The sequence below is a fragment of the Suncus etruscus genome, chromosome 18, assembly GCF_024139225.1.
Source record: "Suncus etruscus isolate mSunEtr1 chromosome 18, mSunEtr1.pri.cur, whole genome shotgun sequence".
Lineage (NCBI taxonomy): Eukaryota > Metazoa > Chordata > Mammalia > Eulipotyphla > Soricidae > Suncus > Suncus etruscus.
Window position 1 is genome coordinate 29,309,198 of NC_064865.1, and position 23,326 is coordinate 29,332,523.

Below are 23,326 nucleotides of genomic sequence, written 5' to 3' on the forward strand. Positions count from 1 at the left end.
TTAGAATCTATTTATTTTTGACTGCTTATATTTTTATCACAAATAGTATTTTATTACATAACAGTTGGAGAAAAATTTCATTTTTTTTTTTTTTTTGGTTTTGTTTATGGTACCTTATGGCACTCAGACAGCATTCTTGGATCTGCTCAGACATCACTCCTGGCAGGCTGCCAAATACCTGAAATTGAACCAGGGGTGGCCGTGTGCAAGGCCAATTCCCTATCCACTGTGCTATCACTCCAGCCCCCAAATTAGATATTTTTTTGGCACCTACTTTTCATATTAGTGCTTTAAAGTCTGTACATTTTTGTTGTTTAAATTTTATTATGCACTTAGACCTACTGTGGTTTCTTTGAAAATAAATATTTTTATTGAGTAGGTTTTTCACGGAGCCACAAAGTTTTTTTCCCCCACACCTGGTGGCACTCAGGGGTTACTCCTGGCTCTGTACTCAAAAATCGCTCCTGGCAGGCATGGGGGACCATATGGGATGCCAGGGATTGAATTCGGGTCCGTCTCAGATTGGCAGCATGCAAGGCTGTGCACGCTTTGTGCTATTTCACAAGGCTACCACTGTGCTATCACACTGACCCCAATGGAGCCACAAAGTTTTCATTTAAAATAGATATAAAAATTATTTTATTTAAAGACCACATATCAGGGCCGGAGAAATAGCACAGCGGTAAGGCGTTTGCCTTAAACACAGAAGGACGATAGTTCGAAATCCGCCATCCCATATGGTTCCCGGAGCCTGCCAGGAGCGATTTCTGAGCTTAGAACCAGCAAGCAGCCGATCCAGGACCTAAGGTGGTTGGTTTGAATCCCGGTGTCTCATATAGTCCCCCGTGCCTGCCAGGAGCTATTTCTGAGCAGACAGCCAGGAGTAACCCCTGAGCACCGCCTGGTGTGGCCCAAAAAACCAAAAATAAAATAAAATAAAATAAATAAAAATAATAATAAAGACCACATATCAGAGGGAGATTTTTACCCTCACTCAAAATGGCAAAATGCAATGTGTTTAATATATTATTGTTAAAATTATATGCTTTAGTGTGAGTGTTTGTCTGTTTTGGCAGGTCACTGCATGGTGGCTCTCTGACTCTCACAGTTTAAAATTTTGGCTCTATGTGTCGAACTTGTTTGCCATCCCTGTTATAGATCATTAACACATTTATTTATAGGTAAATCAGAGTGAAATTATTAGAAAAAAAAAACAGAAAGAAAAAAGTCCAGAATTAAGAAAATTTAGGAAAATTATTGTATCTCACAATGAGGTTATCCATTGTCAGAAGATTTATTAAGCTCTTGTTGCTAGTTGACCATTCTGTTACTTCTTTTATTTCTGAACATTAGGTGGCTTCAAATACACATTGGTGTTTAAATTGGAATGTGCCAATTATTTTAAAAAAATTGGAGTTGTGCTGCCCGAATTCCAAGCACTATTGCTGATACTGTGACTATTGTGGAGTGTGGTTTTGGCTGCCAGACCTTCTTAATGTATGAGAAGGTGTTTGTGTATGTGTATGTGGGGGTGGGCAGGGGGTGGGGAGGGTTCCCTCGTTCAGTCCAAAAATGTCCTGGTGTTATCAGCACAAATACCGGCAAACCCAAAGTTTTGGTCAGATTGGTGTCTTTGCAGAGAGCCATAGTTAAGTGGTAAAGCTGAGCCAGCCATTGGCAAAGAAGTGATTGTGGGTGGTGGGTGCAGCATTGTGACTCTGGCAGGGTGGGAACTTGGCCCTTCTCTCTTCTGATACTACCAGCTTTCAGCTGTGTGGCCAGTGTATCCATAATTTTTCATGTTTACATAAAAAATTTCATAATATTCTTTCAAAATAGATTGTCTATGGAGGTGGTCCAATGCAGACATGACGGCTGCATTCATGAAACATGTTTTCGGCTGCCAGGCCTTTCAGAAGTACCTAAAGTTTTCATTTTTAATAAACTCTCCCATGTTGCTGTTCAGTGTACAGGCATCACCCTTACTACAGAGATGATTCAAAACACAAGGCCTATGACAGCAGGCCTTGCACTTCCTTCCACTTCTTTCCTTGAGCATATGATGGTATGCTCAAATCAGCATAGATTTATGTACAATGCTACTCTACAGTTTAAAATACAAATGAAAGCTTAATCAGAATTGAAGAACTAAAAGTAACAGGCCATGGGGATAAGAGGATATTAGCTGACTACTTTCATGAGCTGTTAACTGATTCATTAACTGACTCAAGTCTTGGGCTTGATTTGGTATGGATTTGCCAGGCAGGTAGGGAGACCATGGACCATTCCTTGAGATATTTGGCTAATTGAATTAAATAGTTAAAAGCTAAGACTCTGAGATGTGGCACTGTTTGGGATTGTTTGGGATCTATGGTGGTGGAGCCACCAGGGAAAGAACTGTCAGAGATATAAGTCCATACGTGTACAAGATAAGTGATCTGACTCCTGTCTTCTCAACTACAAATTGTTTCAAACTTAAGAAAAATATGGTGATTTGGGAGGTGGGATAGTGGGGGTGGTGGGGTGGTGGCAGGTAAGTCTTACCCAGTAGTGTTCAGGGGTTATGTTCAGCAGACCCTATATAATACCAGGATTAAAATGAATCTGACTGTATAGAAGGCACGTTTTTTTTTTAACCCCTGTACTATCTCTAACCATAAAGTTTGAGTGTCATTGAATTGAATTTGCTCACTTTGAATGTAAAGTCTTCTGAACTGTAGAGAGGGGCCAGAGATAGCATAGTGGGTATGATGTTTGCCTTCCACGTGGCCAATTTGGGTTCAATCCTAGGCATCTGATATGGTCCCCTGAGCCTGCCAACAGTAATTTTACAGGGCAAAGTCAGAAGTAATCCCTGAACACCACCATGTGAGATCTCCAAATAAGAAGAAAACAAAAAATAAACAAAAATGTATATGTATGAATATATATATTCTGAATATATAATCAGTTTACCAATTATTTTATCTTTTATTATTCTGTATTCTCCAAATGGTCTCAGTTGAGCCTTGGATTTTATAAAGTGAAAACAAATGAGAAGCATTACTTAATTTTCTAAAATTTAATTTTCTCCACCTTTTGAATAGAATGAGGCATCTAAATATATTGGGTGGTTGAGAAGAAATCTCAAATGCTTGGGGTATTTATTTTGTATGCAAGAGTACTGAATTCAGTCTCTGGCCCTGCATAGCACCCAGACCCAGAAACTAACAATAAGCATATATTTTTCTCTTGTTGGGACCTGAATTCTGAATAAGGAGGGACGCCATTTTGTAAAAGTCTCATGGCATGCTTCTTCTTTAGGTTCTGAGCAGGGAGAAACACCATTTTGTAAGGACCACATGTTGTGAGCCCATTTCCATAGACCCCGCCTCAGTCTACCTGGCTGTACCAGGTAGCCTATCAGGGAAGGACAAGGGAGTAGTAGTAGGGAGATACCCCTAGACAAGAGCCAATTATTTTAAGGACCATCAGAAAGTTGGAACCTCCGAATATCCCTTCCCTATATAATCCTCATCATGACCTTGGGCGGGGCTCATCTCCTTTAGGGGCTGGCCCTTGGCTGGCCAGGCTGAGGAGTCTTGTTGGCAGAAAAATTAAAGTGTTAAAAACTTTATACCATTTGTGTGGTCTCATCCTTCTACTCTGGCACCCTACACTCTCTACCAAATTTCAATATGATAACTTAGAAATGTATTTATAGCTTTGGGCTGGAAAGATATAGTATAGTGGGTAAGGTCCATTTGCACACAGTGGACCTAGTTTTAATCCTCTGTATCCCATATGATCCCTCAATTTGTTAATACCTCAGCATTCCATATGGTCCCCCAATCCCTACTAGTAGTGCTTACTGAGTGAAGAGTCAAGAGTAATTGAGTATTGAGTATTGGGGGAAGGAAGAAAGGAAGGAAGGAAGGAAGGAAGGAAGAACAAAAGAAAGGAAGGAAGGAAATACTCAAGATATATAAGTGGAAAAAGAAACTATGGTACATTTACACAATGGAATACTATGCAATGTTGGGAAAAAATGAAGTCATGAAATGTGCTTATATGTGGAAAGACATTGAGAGTATAATGCTGAGCGAAATGAGTCAGAGGGAGAGGGACAGACATAGAATGGTAGCACTCACCTGTGGGACATAAAATAATATATATAGTATGAGAATAATACCCAATAGAAATGATGGGGGTGGGATGGAGAAATGCAGTTAAGACAGAGAAGGGACCACTATGACAATAATAGTCAGAAATGATTATTCTGGACAAGATCTGGATGCTAAAAAGAGGGAAATTGAGGGGAATGTGATACCCTTTCAATAACAAAGTATAACAGAGTACTGCAAACATGGTGCCTAAAAGGAGAAAAGGGAAGAGAGAGAGAGAGAGAGAGAGAGAGAGAGAGAGAGAGAGAGAGAGAGAGAGAGAGAGAGAGAGAGAGAGAGAGAGAGATGGGGGAGAGAGAGAAAGAAAAAGAGAGAGGTGTCTGCTATAGAGTTTGGGGTTTGGGGGTTGAGAAAATGAGACGAAACTGAAGGAAGATACTGGTGGCAGTGAATAAGCATTGGTGAATTTTTTTCTCTACTGGCACCAAGCCAAACTTACCTTTCTTTATTCTCCCACTACAAATTCAACCAGGTGGGGGATGGTAGAGTGAGATCCAGGTGGACTTTTATTTTTTCTTATTTTTATTAATATCTTTATTTAGACACCATGGTTACAAACATGTTTGTAATTAGATTTCAGTAATAAAAAAGCACACCCCCTTACCAGTGCAACTTTCCCACCACCAATGCCACCCATCACCCTTCTCCCCCACCCCTTCTTGTCTTCAAGACAGGCATTCTATTTCTCTCACTCACTACCATTGTCATGATGGTTCTTGGTGTATTTATTTCTCTAACTACAATCACCAATCTTTGTGATAAGCTTCATATCAGGGGCTAGTCTTTTCAAACTTCATCTCTATTGTCTCTGAGTATCATTACCATACTATTTTTTATTTTTCTTAAATCCCACAGATGAGTAAAACTATTCTGTGTCTATCTCTCTCACTCTGACTCATTTAAGAGTTTCCATGACCATCCATGTATAGTAAATTTCATGACTTCATTTTTCCTGACAGCTGCATAGTATTCCATTGTGTGTGTGTGTGTGTGTGTGTGTGTGTGTGTGTGTGTGTGTGTGTGTGTGTGTGTGTGTGTGTATGTATATATATATCACCATTTCTTTAGCCACTCATTTGTTGTTGGGAAACTTGGTTGTTTCCAGATTCTGGCTATTATAAACAGAGCTGCAATGAACACAGGCATGCAGAGGGCATTTTTGTATTGTTTTTGTGTTCCTAGGGTATATCCCTAGGAGTGGTATAGCTGGATCATATGGGAGCTCCATTTCCAGTTTTTTGAGAAATCTCCATATTGTTTTCCATAAAAACAATAGATGGCATTTCCACCCACAGTGAATGAGTTTCTTTCTCCCCACATCCACTCCAGCACTGATTGTTCTTCTTTTTTGTGATGTGTGCCAGTCTCTGTGGCGTGAGATGGTGCCTCATTGTTGTTTTGATTTGCATCTCCCTAATGATTAGTGATGTGGAACATTTTTTTCATGTGCCTCTGAACATTGTGATGAGATGGTAGTTGAACATTGTATGACTGAAATTCAACTACCAACAACTCTTTTAACTCTAGATCTCATGGTGATTCAATTTAAAAAAAAAAAACTATGGTATATATACACTATTCAACTATAAAAAAAACCCCACAAAATCATACAATTTGCATGGCATGGAAGTATCTGGAGAGTATTAATATCAGTGAACTTAGTCAGAAGGAAAGGGACAAATATAGAAGAAACATAGTAGGTGCAGGAGTAGGTAGGGTCTTTGCCTTGCATGTGGTTTACCTGGGTTTGATATCCAGAATCCTATATGGTTCCCTGAACCAGTCAGGCTATAGATGCCTGGGGTCAGCTGCATGCAAGGTCAATACCCTACTTGCTGTACTATCACTCTGGCTTTATAATTTAATGAAAAATAAACTAATAAATTTATTATTTAGTGAAATATAAACCAATGATGTGATTTTATGTAAAAAAAAAAGCTGAATGTTCTGTAGAACTACCTAGAAAAATAAAGAGGTGCTAAATTAGAGGCAAAATACATAAGTAGGAAAACAAATTCTCAACTCCAATTCCTTTATAAGTGCTTTAAATTCACACACCATTGTAAAGAATCTAGAATTGACTGTTTTAGAACAGGAGTTCTCCTGGGAAATTACTGACCTCTAGGGGTTATTTTAGAAACCTGTGGGACTCTTGCCTTTCACTGCTGGAATCCTGAAGGATTTGAAGGATGAAGGACATGTAAGATCTTGTAAGGTCTGTCCAACTTTGGAAAATTTCAAAGTGCTAAGTACAGCATATTTTTCCCTGCTCAGTGTGCTAAAACACAGACAGCTCTACAGTAGAGAAGAACTCTCCATGGAATAATTTACAGTGAATGAATCTGACAGACACTCCTTAAGCTGGGCAATCAGTGAGGTGTTTTTTTTTTTTTATCAATATGCATTTAAATTAAATAAGTATATAATGTAATACCTCTCAATGATTAATTTTATCTTTATTTTAAAACATAATTGTTTTTGTGAAAGTACAGTATGTAAGACACTAACGTTGCATGCAGTCATTCAAAGTTCAATCCCAGGTACCACATAAGGTGCCTTTACCATGGCCCCCTCCTAGCCCAGCACTGCCAGGAGTGAGCAACGAGTAAGCCCTGGGCATTGGTTGGTGGAAACCAAATCCTTTCCGCAATCCCCCCAAAAAAGAGAGAAAAAGTTTTAACAGTAGTCTATTAAGTTGGCTTACTTAATTCATTGTTTTATTTCTTTTAAAATGTGTCCCTATTTGTGAAAACTTTTTAAATTCATTCTTAACAACTCCAGTGTTTGCTAGTATAGTAGTATGTGGATGTTTACATAGTTAAAATCCATTAATATAGCCTTACAAATTAATTTTACTTTCTTTCTACATTATATTAAAGGCATTGGAGTGACCTTTAAGATGTCTTTGATATATGAATTTCCTTTTAAGATGATAGATGTTAACAGTTGTTAGAAATGTTCCCATGTTACAATAAAATATTTCTTGTTTAATTGGAGAAACACAATGATCTCTCAGAAAACAGGAAGTTTCTAGTGATGTCTTAAGCACCCTAAGACAACTAGTTTTGCAATATTTTGATTCCTCCTATCAGAGTTTTTCTATTTGTTCACAAGTTCTAATTTGCTCCTCCATTCTGGGAATCTCAGTTTTGTTCTAGTGTCCACCCTCATCTGCAACTTGGGTGAAGATGATCTGTCATCCTGTTTAATTAAGTTGTATTCTTCCCCTTTCACGAAACCAGATTTTGAATTAGAATCAAGCAAGCAACCCAGTTCTGAGTGAGTGAAACCTGAGGAAATTCTATTGAATATCTTTGGGAAAGATGTAATACTTACTAAAGGGTTGCTTTTTTTCTCAGTGAGTTTTATTGGCTTATTCATAACCCCTGGAATCATGGTACATCATTTTGAACACAAGTAGTATTAGCCCCAAAGAAGATACATATAAAGACAGAAGAAACTCTATTTCTAAGCCCTCTATCTTTCCATTTCAGAATGTCTAAAGTGCTTGTTAAAATGAAGTTGGATTTCTTTTTCCTCAGGGAAGAGCCACAGCCAGTGACACTCATGGGCTACTTCTGGCTCAGTGCTTCAGGGTCATTCATGGATCACATGGTTCTGGGGCTTGAATCCAGGATCTCACACATGCAAGGAATCACTCAACCACTGAATCACATCCCCAGACCAAACACTGAGATGTTTTTTACTTACTGCCATTAGCAAGCATTCTACTGCTTCATTAGGGAAGTCATTAGCATCTAATTAATTCAAAGTCCCTGTATTATAATTGTGTCCCAAGTTTAGCTGTAGGACTTACAGGAACTGCTGACTGATTTTATATGGGTCGTAAACTCCACAGGTTTACTGTCCAATCAGGGGAGGAAAAACTTTTTTTTTTTGGTTTTTGGGTCACACCCGGCAGCGCTCAGGGGTTACTCCTGGCTCTACGCTCAGAAATTGCTCCTGGCAGGCTCAGGGGACCATATGGGATGCCGGGATTCGAACCACCGACCTTCTGCATATAAGGCAAACACCTTATCTTTATGCTATCTCTCCGGCCCCGGAAAAACTTTTTGTACTATATTTCCTCCTTTCATATCATTAGTCCTTAGGTACATTAATTTGGAAGTCAATTGTCCTAATCCTTGGCAAAGTGAGATAATAAAACAGGTATTTTCCACCCAGTGTATGTGGCAATGAATTTAAGAACTAAGGAGCTATGTTTTGGCAAGTTTTACTTATCAAGCCTCTTTCTCTGGCAAAACGATTCAAGTGAACATAAGAATTTAATAACCCAATGAATAATCCTTGTCCTTAATTTGTGGAAGTGCCTTTCATTGGTTTCCAAGACTATTGATATTGGCCTTTGTTCTCAAAGCACTTTATATACCATAATCCCTCATTCCTTCTTTCCTTTCCTCTCCTTACTTTTCCCACACTTGATTACCCATGGAAATTTTCTGCTTTGCAAGACATATATAGAATTACAACTATTCCAAGTTCAGAATGAGTTGATAAACCTTTCCAAATCTTTGCTGGAAGCTTTATATAGCTCATTTGCTTTAGAAAGAAAGATGATGCTGGACAGAGCTTTATATAAATTCAACATAGTAAATTTTATTAGACTTCAGTGTATAAGTTCTACTCTGCATTCGAATTGCTCACGTTAATACATTCCATCCAAAAAGGAACTGTATAGTGTTGCTAGCAGAGGCATTGTCTACCCAAAGACCTTCATATCAGTAAATCTAAGTCAGTCTGTTCCATCAAATCTCAATCATAGAAAAGGCCAATGAGTTGACTCCTGCTAACTTAAGTTTTCACTGAACACTTTATTATTATTATTATTATTATTATTTTTTTGGTGTTTTTTGGGTCACACCCAGCAGTGCTCAGGGGTTATTCCTGGCTCCATGCTCAGAAATTGCTCCTGGCAGGCACGGGGGACCATATGGGATGCCGGGATTCGAACCGATGACCTCCTGCATGAAAGGCAAACACCTTACCTCCATGCTATCTCTCCGGCCCCTGAATACTTTATTCTAAATGAAGACTGAGATTGGGAAGACCTTGGGATAGGAACTCACTACTGACATAAGCACCACTCACAGAGTAACCAGGTATCCTCAGAGCAGTTGAGGGGACAAACTCCCTCCAATGCTGATTGTCTCCTGTTTCTCAGATTTACAAACAGAACATGCTCAGGCTACAGCAATAATAAGGCAGGTAGAAGAGGTCCTGTGAGGTACTAATTTTTGAGGTACAATCTAAATAATAAAAATGATGCTACCTTGAGCTTATAGTACTACTTATATTACCTTCATTAAAATTTTTTTACATGCATTTTCAGAGGTTAGCTGGGAGAACTGAGTGATATAAAATATGGGACAGACAGCCTTGTGCATGCCCAGCCTGCATGCCCAGGAAATGATGTACTGCTCCTCCTATCCCAATATAAATATCAGTCCTTGAACTCTGAAAGTCCTTTGTTAAATAAGAAATTGGTTTCTTTTATCAACATCCTTGTCTGCATGATTCTAAATTGTTCCCACGAGTACATTCTCTTTTGTAAAATAAACACTTTAATCTATTTGAAGTACACGTGAAGTTTTTATTCTGTTCAGTGTTCTTTACTTTCTCCACTGTGAGAACTTATTTCTGAGATACTGAAACCCCAGAAGATAACCCGAATAAAAACAGGTTAAACTGTTTCTTTTAGAAAATGATGATTCAAAGGCAGACTTATAGAGAAGTCATATTTAGGTGATAGAAGGAAAAAATGTTGCCTCTGAAGGGAATTCTCCTAATTATTACCTCCCGAAATTACAATTACACTCAAGGACTTTAGGCAAAGCAGTACTTTCAAAGTAAAACGAACAGATGAAAAACACAGCTGAAGCAAAAAGGGGAAATGGACTCAGAATATATATTTGAGTAGGAACCAACATTATTCCTTCTTGATGCTCCTGTTTCTGAAAATCGTGAATCACACCGTTTCCATTTTCACCTCTCAGTGTCCACCTTGAGCTCTCGAAGCAGTATCTGACAGAACTAACAAATAGTGGTCATTACATTCGGATTCAGGATTTCAATCCAGTAGCCATCAGGATCTTGAACAAATGCCAAGCCTTTCATTTTACCTGTGAAAGAAAATGATTTTCATTATACGAAAGACACAAATGACTTAAAAATGTTTTGTTTTTTTTTTGCAATTTTAAAATTAAAAACAATTTACATTTTAATCAAATACATTTTTGTTAAATCTGCTTTGGTGTTGTTGCTGTATGATACAGGACCTCACACATGAAAGACAAGAACTCTACCACTGAGCCACATCTCCAGGTCCCCATGTTATTGATTTTTTTCACTTTAAAAAAATTCTGTAACTGTTGCCCAATTGCAGGTCCTAAATTTTCAAAATTCTGTCTTCCACACAGAAATAACTGTGGAATGACTGCATTTTGTAGGTGGCAGGTACTTACTCTACCTTCATAATACTTCTTCATGCTAACTGTTGAATAGTCACAGTATTTTATTTTCAAGAGGATACAGAAAATGAGGAGGTGCTCATGAGAGTAGGTTGCAAGGCTCACCCAGAGTCAGGAGACTCAGGTGCACAAACCCTTCTACAGGATTCTATTGTAACCCAAGCTCTGCTTATCAGATTCTTCTTTCTAGGAGTTCTTAATTAGAAGAGACACTATTGAGGATATCTGGGAAGATGCTTAGAAAAAGTAATGTTGCCTGAGATGTAGTGACCATTTGAAACAGGCAGTTGGTATATATATGGCCTAAACCATATATACCAGTCAGTCCATTAGCATTGTGAAAGTTTGGTTAACTTGGTTCATTACCCTCCCAGTTTCTGGGGCATAAGCACTTCTTCATGTTGTAGTGGGTTCAAACTATGGTCCATCTCTCCTCAGTAGTAAAACCAGAATAGGACCAAAGCCTTAGACCAGTGTAGAACTGATAAGCTTAGGCAGGAAATCCCAATTTTCCCTAGCCTGCACTTTCCGTGCCACAAGGGGGACAAAAATTCAGAAGCATCTCTGCTTAAAAAATGGTAGCCGTGGGGGGAGGGGAAATGGTACTCATTGGGGCCCGGAGTAATACGGAGTAATAGTGCAGCAATATGGCGTTTGCCTTGCACATGGCTGACTCAGGAAGGACTGCAGTTCTATCTCCAGTGTCCCAAATTGTCCTCCGAGCCAGGAGCAATTTCTGAGCTCAGAGCCAGGAGTAACCTCTGAGCGTCACTGGGTGTGGCCCAAAAATGAAGAAAAAAAAATAGGTATTCGTGAAGAGATCTCAGCTGACAAGATGTCCTGTGGAATGTGAACAGTTTAATTCATTTTCAGGTGCCTAAGGGTGCCTGCCCATCCATCTTCCTTCTTAGGTCATGTTGGTTGTTAAAGAGTCAGGTCTGGGGCCTAAGAAACGTACAAGGGATAGGGGCCAGGCTTTGCAAGCTTGATCTCCAGCACCATATGTTCCCTTTAGCACCATTGAATATAGCCCTGAAGATCCCCAAGCACCAGTGGGGTGGGCCAGGACCACAGGACCCACTCAGCATTGTGAGGGGTACCAGCTTCCTGAACACTACTTGGGAGATCCCCTCACCACCTCCCTGCAAGGACTGAGGTCTAGCCTTCTCCCACTTTCATTAGTACCTGATGTTACTAGATCTAAGAAGATCTAAAGGTCACAATTAAAATTCTCTCTGTGGAGCTAGAGTGATAGTACAACCGGAAGGACATTTGCCTTGCACACAGTTGACCTGGATTCAATCCCTGGCATTGCATATGGTCTCCTGAGTACCAGCAGGAGTGATTCCTAAGTGCAGAGCCACAATTAAGCCTTGAATATTGCTGGGTCTGTCCCAAAACCAATATATATAATAAAAAAAACTCTGATCAAAATAAGAATGTAAGAAAAATAATCATAAAACAGGGGCTGGAGTGGTGGCACAAGCGGTAAGGCGTCTGCCTTGCCTGCACTAGCCTAGGAGGGACTGTGGTTTGATTCCCCAGTGTCCCATATGGTCCCGCAAGCCAGGAGTGATTTCTGAATACATAGCCAGGAGTAACCCCTGAGCGTCACAAGGTGGTGTGACCCAAAAACCAAACAAACAAATAAAAAACAACCAAAAAAAAAAAAAAACCCCAACAAAAAACCACAATAGGCTGTAGACTTAAACAGAACAAATATCAGATCAATAGACCAAAACTACGAAAAAGTTAAAAATGGTAAGGAACTTGAACTATAAGCAATGTGTAACTAGAATAAAAATTGTTAAAGGCACCAAGCCGTGTCTGAGAGACAGTACAAAGGTTAAGGCACTTTGCTTGTATGGGGATGATGCATCACCTGGTTTGATTCCAGCACCACATAGTCTTCCAAGGTCATGACCTTCCAAAGGTCATTTCTGAGCACAGAGCCAAACTCCAGCACCACATTGGTCCCCAAACACCACTGGGTATAGTCCTGAAGATCCCAGAGTACCTTTGGTGGGTGGACCTGGTAGTTCCCAACCTTAGCACTTGCTCGAATATTTGGCAAGGATCACTGAGAGTGGTCTCAGGGTCCTAGAGAGCTGCTTAGGGGCTCTCCACCCTCACTCCCCAGAAACCAACTGTAATAGCTGAAATTAGTAAAACAAAAGACAAAAGCATAGAAGAGAAATATCAGAGAATAATGTCTCCCACTAATTTCCAGGAAGTATGGTCCAGGCTGATTTCTCTGTGGCCTTCTCACCCTCTGACAGAAAAAGCCGAGCTCCTGAACTTGAACTTGTCAAACTTCCAAGCCAACTAATTTGTTTTAGATGTATAAATTAATATCCTGTGGTGTCAGCCCATTTGTACTGCAGGAAATCTGATGGGAAAATTACATAGTACTCTAACCAATCTCTATGAGCCTAACCAGTGGTACAGAAGGCAATTAGCACCAAACCACAGCCCAGTAAATCTTTAGACACTGATTTTAGTAATACTCTGGAGATACATAACAATCATTTCAAATTGATTTGTGTTTATATAACATTTGATAATTCCATTTGCCTTGTGTTGTAATAAGCAGTATAAAGTAAATTTGATTGTGCCTGCATGGAGACAGGCTATGGTGGTGAGTGGATGAGTGGGGACTATGGTGAAGGGATGGTCACGTGGTTGTGAGATAAGTGTCTGAACATTCAATGCCTGAAATGACTGTATTATGAACAACTTGGTGAATCATGGTATTTTAATAAAAATTAGAAAAAAAAAGAGTAATACCAAAATAGTAACTAGTAAGCCAGTCAGTGTGAGATCTCTTAGAAGAAAGATGAAGATAGAAAAAAAAATAACAAATACAAAAAGCTTCTAAAGCAAAAAAGAAGGGTCTGGAGCGATAGCATAGTGGTATCATATAGCCAGTGCCTTGCACCTGGCTGACCCAGGATGGACCTGAGTTTGATTTCCAGTGTTCCATATGGTCCCCCAACCTAGGAGCGATTTCTGAGTGGATAGCCAGGAGTAACCCCTGAGTGTCACTGGGTGTGGTCCAAAAACCAGAAAAAAAAAAAGGCAAAGAAGAAGATAATATAAAGGGATACCAATGAGATTTGGATTTTAAATATAAACAGTAGATAGAAAAATAAGACGATTGAAGTTTTTCTTTCAAAACATAGGGAATATAAACTTAAGATTCATGTTTTTAAAACTGTTATTCATAAGGCTCAGGAGATCATACAGGGATGATAGCACATGTCTTGCACTCAACCCAGTTTGCTCACAGAAGTCACACAGCCTCATATCAAGCATCAATAGGTATGACCTGTTGGCTTCTGAACACTTCTGGGGGTAGTCCCAGTATCACTAGATATAAGCAGTGTCATATTCTGGGCCCTAGCATTGAACCATCAATTTTGTTAGCCAAGCATCACCAGGAGTGGCCTCTGAGACCTCCAACTGTCACTTGGGAGACCACCCCTTCACCAAATCATATAAGTGAACAAAATATATCTCAGGCATACAACATTCTAGAAATTTTCTATCATGAGTTCTTTGAAAATGGTTTTGTTTAAGATACTTAAATCAGGGGCTGGAGATAGCATGGAGGTAAGACATTTGCCTTGCATGCAGAAGGTCGGTGGTTCGAATCCCGGCATCCCATATGGTTTCCTGAGCCTGCCAGGAGCGATTTCTGAGCATAGAGCCAGGAGTAACACCTGAGCACTGCCGGGTGTGATCCAAAAACCAAAAGCCAAAAAAAAAAAAAAAAGATACTTAAAACCAAAAGATGCTAGAAGAGATATCTAGAGAAAAGGCATATCAAATATTTTGATACATATTATCTTAAAATATTTCAAGACCAAACAAAAAGAAATCAGTGATATCCCAGTTTAAGAAATAATTAACACAGTGAGGCAGAAGGGAACAAGTTATTCTCTTACTGAAAAACATGGTGGATATCAAATCTTTTATAGAAAAACAAAAACAGAAAAAGGCTTTATATAAAACAGTGAAATGTTTCTTATACAAATGGGAAAAATAAATTATGATGGCAGAAATAATTAAAAAGCAGGCAATTGCAACAAAATCCAGAAATACATACTATTTCAAGAGGTATACAAAAAACAAGGAATTGGAAGATTTTAAAAGGATGAAAGAGAGTGGGTTAGCTGATGCAATTCACTGTCTGTTTATAAGGAACTTATTTGGTGGTAGCAAAAGTTACTGGAGATAGTGAAAGTTGGTGGTTAATGAGAAAATGCTGTGTGGTCTCAGTGGGAGAAAGAGTGAAGGTCTTTGTGGTCTCTATAATCTATGTCTCATTCTGGTGAAGCCCTGCTGTGCTTTGATTGTCTAAATGCCCAGGCATTTTCCCTATAACCTCCCTTCTCTCCTAAGCTAGCAAAGTTAACTTGCAACCGAACAATTCTACAAGTTAGTATACTCGATGAGTACTTGAGGAAATGTAGCTTGGGAGAGGTCTGATAGAAATGCACCACTCACCATCATCAGGTTTCTTCACAAATTTGACTCCCAGCTCTTCAAATCTCTTACAGGCACCATGTACATCGGGAACAGCTATTCCAATGTGACCTTGGATAACCAAAACCAAAGCAAGGTGAAGAGAAGGAAGAAATTACAAAACTCATTTCAAAATTAGATCTAAACCTGCACTACATTAAAGAATAAGAGTCTTGGCAGTATGTTAATAATACAAGAGACAACAGATTTGAGGGTTGGAAGGACTGGCCCATGATATGAAGTTTACCACAAAGAGTGGTGAGTGCAGTGAGAGAAATAACTACACTAACAACTATCATGACAATGGCAGTGAGAGAAATAAAAAGCCTGTCTCGAATATGGGCAGAGATGGGGAGGAGGGAGATGGATTAATGGGATAGTTGCACTGGTGAAGGGAGGTGTTCCTTTTTATAATGGAAACCCAACTACAAACATGTTTATAATCGTGGAGCTTAAATAAATATATTATTAAAAAAAGAACGAGCCTTAAGTCTAATTAGTCTTAAGTCTAATTTTAAGAATAAAATTATTAGTTTGAATTACATGATTTAATTCATGCCTAATATTAGCTTATTTATCAGTCCAACCTGTTAAGAATGACCTACAACAATATTTTTGATATTGGGTAAGACTGCCACCATGACAGGCACTGGGAATGAGAGGGGGAGTTATGGGGGCAGGAATGACACAACAGTAGAACAGTAGTCTTGGGTGTAACTGGTGGTTTATTTTTGCTGTTGTTGTTGTTTTTATCTCTTTTCTTTTCCAGTCACAAATGATTTCTTTAAATAAAAATTTTAATTGAATCACTGTGAGTTTCAGTCACTCAGTCAGATAATGTTCCATACCCATCTCTTTGCCAGTGATCATTTCCAGCCACCAATGTGGCCGGAACACACTCCCCCCTGCCTGCCTCTATGGCATATATTCTCTCTCTCTGACTGTCTCTCAAAAAAAAAAAAAAACACAAAAGAAAACAAAAGAGCACAGCTCCACTATTAGATTACAAAAGTCAATAATGTCCAGTGAATCTTTCAAGATAGTCTAGTCCAGGCTAACAACTCTGAGGCCTTTTCAGAAGAGAGACGGGGGCCGGAGAGATAGGAGTAACACCTGAGCGCTGCTGGGTGTGGCCCCCCCCCCCCAAAAAAAAAAACCCAAAAAAAAAACAGAAGAGAGACAGGCAGAACGGGCAGATTGCCTGCTCTGCCTCACACCCGAAACTGACACCCTCTTACAGAAAGAGCCCAGTTTCATAACTGAACCTTATCTAACTGCAAGCCATCAAATGTTCTCTAAATCTATATCTTGGACCACCTTGCTACTTTATAATAGTCTCAGCCTAGTATAATCACAGAAAATCTGAGAAAGTTGCATTGAAGACCACCAAGCTCAATAAGCCTAAATAGTACACACAAGACTCAATTAGCACCAACCACAGCCCAGGAAAATCTAAAATCCTTAGACAATGACTTTAATAGCACCATTACACATTTTAACAATCGTTACATATTGGCCCTTATTGATTTAAGTTTTGATAATTCTATTTGCCTTTGTGTTATGTTTTCTTTTACTGACAATTTTTTTAAAAATAATTCCATTACCATTTAGTTGTAACAAGCAATATAAAATAAGTTCTTTTGTGCCTGCAGGCTTGGGAGCAGGTAGGAAACTGGGAACTGTGATGGAGGGAATGCTATGTTACACTGGTGGTGTGAATGCTGTTGTAACACTGCATGCCAGAAACAACTCTATTATGAATAACTTGTAAACCACGGTGTTAAAAATAAATAATTAAAAAAATAAGTAAGTCAGGTTGATTTCCAAAAAGACACAGAAAAGGTTTTTCTAAAAAGTGGGTAGAAAGACGAACTAGTGGGGAGGAACCTCTACCCTATACCAAAAAAGAATAAGCATTTATTCATACTAAAAACATTTGTTTCGAAACTATCAAGCAAAGAATTCAAGCTTTGTTTGAGATTTTAGATCAAACAAGACATGTATGTTAGCTGAAACTGGTAGTATTATTAATCAAAATTTTGTTTTTGAATGACAGGAGAAAGGGTCCTTAGTAGGAAGCTTGCCTATCTGTGGAGAGAGGGGATAGTTCAGGAAAGGGACCATAAAACAATGAGGGACCATAAGACAAAGAAGGAAGTTGCCACTCTGGATAAGAACTGGGATCTGGAAGAAGGTAAAGTGATATACATGATACCGGAGAGGTGGCGCTAGAGGTAAGGTGTCTGTCTTGCAAGTGCTAGCCAAGAAAGGACCGAGGTTCGATCCCCCAGCGTCCCATTTGGTCCCCTCAAGCCAGGGGCAATTTCTGAGCGCTTAGCCAGGAGTAACCCCTGAGCATCAAATGGGTGTGGCCAAAAAAAACCCCAAAATAAAAAAAGTGATATACATGATACCCTATCAGTAATAGTATTGTAATCTAAAGTACCCAAAGCGGGGAAAAGAGAGAGAGAAAGAGAGAGGAAAAAAAAGTGCTTACCAAAGAGGTAGGCTAGGGGTGGGAGAGAAACTAGGGACACTGGTGGAGGGAAGCAGGCACTAGTGAAAGAATTGGTGATGAACTTGATGCTTCTGTTTTTTTTTGTTTGTTTGTTTGTTTGTTTGTTTTTTGGGGGGTCACACCCAGCAGTACACAGGGGTTTCTCCTGGCTATCTGCTCAGAAATAGCTCCTGGCAGGCACGGGGGACCATATGGGACACCGGGATTCAAACCAACCACCTTTGGTCCTGGATCGGCTGCTTGCAAGGCAAACGCCGCTGTGCTATCTCTCCAGGCCCAACTTGGTGCTTCTTGAACTCAATCAGGAACAATTTTATAACTCACGATGATTCAAATAAAAACTCTGATATTTTTCAAACTAAAAAGATTACCAGAGATGTAATACTGAGACTAAACGCTAAAATTATGAGAGAAAAAGTGTAATGTTTTGAATTGAGACTGTGACATAAAAAGTGCAGGGTATTGAGATTGGAAAATTGTAAGCCTAAAAGCTAATCACGAATAACTTTGTAATTTCACAGTAACCAAATAAAAAATTAAAAAGCAAGCAAACAACAATAGGGCCAGACAGATAGCCAACGAGCTAGAGGGCATGCTTTTCACTTAGGAGGTCTGGGGTCAGTCCTATAAGGAGCCCAGATGTGCACTCCCCAAATAAAAGTAAAGACCCTACTATTAAACAACTCCTAAATAAAATATTTTTTAAAAAATAAAAAAGCAGTGTTCCTAATAAATTATTCTTCAAGTTTTAGATATAAAGTACATAAAATAAAAACCATCCAAATCCATAAATGTTACATGCAAACATACCAAATCCGCGAGGGTCTGAATTGCCATTGTGATAACTCTGGCTCTCATCATCTTCAGTACCCCAATTGCTATAAAAAGAGGTTAAACATTATTATTATTAATTATTATTATTATTATTATTATTATTATAAATGTTAACTGCTTAGCATACATTGACTTGTTTTAGGGGCCACACCTCATAAGGATCAGGGTTGCTCTTGGCTCTGCACTTAGGAATCAGCCCTGGTGGGTTCAGGGGACTATATGGAATGCAGAGGATAAAACCCCGATTGATTGCATGCAAGGCCAACACATGACTGCTGTACTATCTCTATAGCCCTGAATATACATACTAAAATTAAGTTTTAATAACTTGCCACCAAAATCTTAGCATGTATCTATATCTGCAATTTAATATATTCAGGCTATGCTCTGCTTTTGTAAGTACTCTTTTCAATTGAGGAAAGAAAAAAGGGCAAAGTACAACTTTAAGTAGATTCAGGATAAAGTAAAACCACAATAAGGTTCAAACAACAGGGTACATGTCTACATCAGCAAGACCCTGAGTTGGTTCCCTAGTACAGTACTGCCCTCACCACATCAATTGACAAGTATTAAATCAAGTATCTTTGGGTATATCCCTGGAAACCTCCGAGCTCCACCAATCAAAGCAGCATTGTATTTTGGGGGAGGGGGGTGTTACACTCAGCAGCAATCAGGGTTGCTTCTGGCTCTGTGCTCAGAAATTGCTCCTGCAGGCTCAGGGGACCATATGGGATACTGGAAATCAAACCGGGGTCTGTCCTGGGTTGGCCTCATGCAAGGCAAATGCCCTATCACTGTGCTATTGCTCTGGCCCCTCAGCGTTGCATTGTAACTGTTTGAGAACTAAAACCATTGGTGCATGTTGCAAGGCTGACTATTACTAGGGGTGGCCTCTTCAGAAAAATAAAATTATCTCAGCAGCAGAGCATGTATGAGGTCCTCAATTCTATTCCTGATACCACAGACACAGGCAAATTTGGTAAATAATAATTAATATTACTAATAATAAATAATATTAATAAAATTAATTCTAAAAATGATGACAATAGTGTCTATTGTGTAAAATTCTTTTTATTTTGTTTTGTTTTGGGGCCATATTGTATGATACTTTGGGCTTACTTCTGGCAGGTTTTGGGAACCATATGGGATGCTGGGGATGGAAACTGGGTCAGCCATGTGCAAGGCAGTGTCCTACATGTTTTACTAGTGCTCCAGCACCTATTGTGTGAAATGCTTTTTTAAAATTTCAGAATGGCTGCATGGTCTGGAATTGAAAATTTTCATTTAAAAAATGAGACTGTCATCTATGGAGATGTTCTAACTCATTCAGAGAGGCAGAGCAATCATCAGAGACAATGTCCATGTCTACATCTGATTCTAGAGCTATTTCAAATCAGCAGATAAGTTCTATCACACTATGAAATTTCGTAAACATTTCTGCATGGAGAAATCATGCAAACTTTAGTTGGGTATCAGAATCATTTATTTGCTTCAGCTTGGCAATTGTCTTGTCATTTCAGTCTCATAGTCTCTCTCTAAAAGGAAAGTTATCTCACTTGCCTTCTATATGCCATAAGAATATTGCAAAGACAAAAAAAGAATAATCCAAGGGGCTAGAGAGTACAGCAGGTAGGCTGTCAGCCTTGTAGGCCAAGATTCAATCCCTAGCATTCCATATGAACTCTCAAGCCCACCAGAATGATTTCTGACTACAGAACCAGGAATACCCTCTGGATACAGTGAGGTGTCCCCCCCCCCCCCCCACAACAAAACAAAGAAAATCCATTAAGAATACCCACAAGTATTATTCCAAATGAAAAGTGTTTAAGTAGACCTGATTTTAATTCAGCTAATAATAACTATGGAAAGAAAGTTTTTTCCAAAAAATTCTACACCGTATATAAAACTGAAAATTCAGATTCAGGTTCAGGGAATGACTCAATGTGAAATGGCTTCTGCCATGCCAGCATGAGTTCAGGCTGTGAGCTTGGTCCTGGTGCTACCCTGAAGTGCCTAGAGATGTCCTAATGCCATGAAAATGTATTATCTCTGGATCACTGCAACGGAACTATGTGAGCCAGCATGCAACAAAACCAAAGGCATACAAACTACATGGCCAAGTGTGGGCCCTGAGCATATGAGACTACACAGTGACCCCTAAGTGGCTCTATAACCAGGATGTACAGTGGGACCCTTCAACTGAAGGGATAATCCCAGCGAGCATGAGAACAAACACAACTGAAAGCATATAAAGATTGGGTCAGAGCGATAGAAAAACGAGGAGGGCATTTATTTTGCATGCAGCTGATCCAGGTTTAACTCCTGGCATCCCATACATCCCTGAGTCAGCCACGAATAAATAATTCCTACACATGTGCTTAGCATCCAATCTGAGTGATGCCCAGTGTAGGCCAAAAGCCAAAAAGCAAAACATAGCAAAACCCTTAAACATGTGAGCCTGGCAACATCAACCAAGTGTGGTTAATTTCATTACAATAGCAGCCAAGGGAGTAAACAAATAAGTAAATAAATATTAAATCTCATACTTACTGTGTCAGTTCAAGAGTAGCTTTTCTGGAAAATACCCAAGCTAATTTTTCATTTTTTTCTTTTGGGATATCATTTTTATCCTCATAAGCCAAGAAATAGAGTGAAAATTTCATAGTGGGGAAATCCAATTTTTGGATAAGCCTGAAATTGAAAAACAAGCCCGAATCAATTAACAGAAAAGATTGATTTATATAAAAATCAACATGACAATATCCAAGTTCCCTGAAGAAGAACATCAAACATTAAGGCTATTTTAGTAGAAAAAAATTGGGAAATTAGTGGGAAAGATAATCTCACTAAATAACCTATTTATCTAAATTCCTATGTGAGATAACATTCTATTAAAAGCAACCTATTACTGTCCATTTTTTCAAATATAATAAAATTTTGTTTGTTTATTTTTTTGGTTCAACTAGTGGTGTTCAGGGGTTACTCCTGGTGGTGCTCAAGGAACCATACAAGATGCTGGGGATCGAACCCAGGTCAGCTGTGTGCAAGGCAAAAGGTACCTGCTGTACTATCAATCTGGCCCCTGTATCACACTCAAGTTTTTGAAAAATGACTTTTTTGAGTTATTCTTATCCTAAAACTGCCAGAAAAAAAAACTGAGGATGGGTGGTAAGAAAATGAAGGTCATAAAGTCAGAGAAAAGTAAGATGTGAATGTCAACAATGAAATAGTTGGGGCCTGAGAGATAATATAATGGGTAAGGCACTTGCCTTCAATGTAACCAACCTGGGTTTAATCCCTGACACCACATATTGTACCTGGAATGATTCTTGACACAGAGCAAGGAGTAAGACCTGAGCATAGCCAGGTGTGCTAAAAGAGATTATTAAATGCTGCATAAAAGTCAAACTGGTGTAAGACAGATATGGAGGCCCTATGAGGGCAATTTTAGCAGTACAGGCCTGCTAAAAGGCAAGTCAAAAGGCAAGTGTGGACCCTGACAGTCTGTGATAATGGGAAGGAGGACAAGGAGCAGAGCAGGAATAATCTGGTACAGAGGACTTTAAGTTTTTTTGCAGGTTAAGGTGAAAGAGCCTAATATGAAAGGATAAATGAATGACTAATCCTGAGGTTCTGAAGAAGGACCTGCAGGATCTGCAGAAATAGTACATCAAGTAAGGCACTTGTCTTGCATGCAGCTGTCCTGGGTTCAATTCCCAGGACCCCATATAGTCCCCAAGCAGGGCAAAGAATGATCACTGAGTATCAGTGACCAATAGAGCCAGAACTAAGCCCTGAGTATTGCTGGGCCTATATAGCGCAAAGCAAACAACAACAACAACAACAACAACAACAAAATGACAATAAAATTGGGGCCAATAAATTTAGTTCAAAGTGTAAGATTATTTTATGAGGACTAATGTAGAATGAGGATGTATACAAGTTTCTCTGGTTTAGTGAAGATTAAATGCTCAAAGATGCTTTATGTAATAATTAATAAAAGTGAATGGTAGTAGGGGTCAGAAAGTTAAGAATAAATAAGGTACTTGCTTTGTACATTGGCCGACCCAGTTTTGATCCCCAGCACCCCATATGGTCGTTTGAGCCCCACTAGAAATGATCCCTGAGCAGAGATCAGGAACACTTGAGCACCACCTGGTTTGGCTACCAAACCAAACCAAAAAGAATGGTAGAGCATAGTAAATAGAAAGTTTCTAGAATTTTATTCCAAATATTTTAAGTATTGCTATATAATATGTTTGGCATTCTAGTAACTATGGTTGAGTTACATAAGTAAGATGTGCCCTAGTGCACTTTTACAAAGCATTAAAAGCCTCAAAAATTCCAAATGTGAAAACCTTTATCTACACCCACTAAAGCTAATGGTCAGACTAGGAGCAAAGGACCTGTTTTTTACCTCTTTGGTTCAGATGAGAAGATATTTCATCAGAAGGTCAAGTTTTACCCCTTTCAGGGAGAATCTTTAAAAATAAGGTCAACATTGAGGCCTCAGAGGTAGACATAGCTCTCTGACTGCATGCTTTGCATGCAGAAGACCCACGCTGAAATCCTGACACTACATGGTCTCCTAAACACAGTGCTGGGAGTAGTCAGCAAGCACCACTAAATGTGACCAAAAATAAATGATGAATGAAATCAACACTGCAGCCAATCAGATCTGGATTCAATCTCCAGTTCTTTCATGTCCATGGTGGAATCTATGGTGAAACTATATTGTCTTTAGGTGTAGCTACTTCTTCCATCTATAAAATGTGAATACTAAGTTAACTCATAAG

The 23,326-nt window shown here is 39.1% G+C and overlaps 1 protein-coding gene across 1 annotated transcript in view; it reads right to left on the reverse strand.

Moving 5' to 3' along the window:
• Positions 1 to 9,833: 9,833 nt before the first annotated feature.
• The window catches only part of GLO1 (glyoxalase I), a 31,797-nt gene continuing 18,304 nt past the window's right edge, over positions 9,834 to 23,326 (reverse strand). Inside the window, exons 3-6 of the mRNA XM_049765436.1 lie at positions 21,081 to 21,221; positions 18,507 to 18,574; positions 15,161 to 15,250; positions 9,834 to 10,303 (exon numbers count right to left, since the gene is read on the reverse strand). Coding sequence (XP_049621393.1) covers positions 10,215 to 10,303; positions 15,161 to 15,250; positions 18,507 to 18,574; positions 21,081 to 21,221 — 388 coding nt within the window. The 3' untranslated portion in view covers positions 9,834 to 10,214. The remainder of the gene's footprint in view (positions 10,304 to 15,160; positions 15,251 to 18,506; positions 18,575 to 21,080; positions 21,222 to 23,326) is intronic.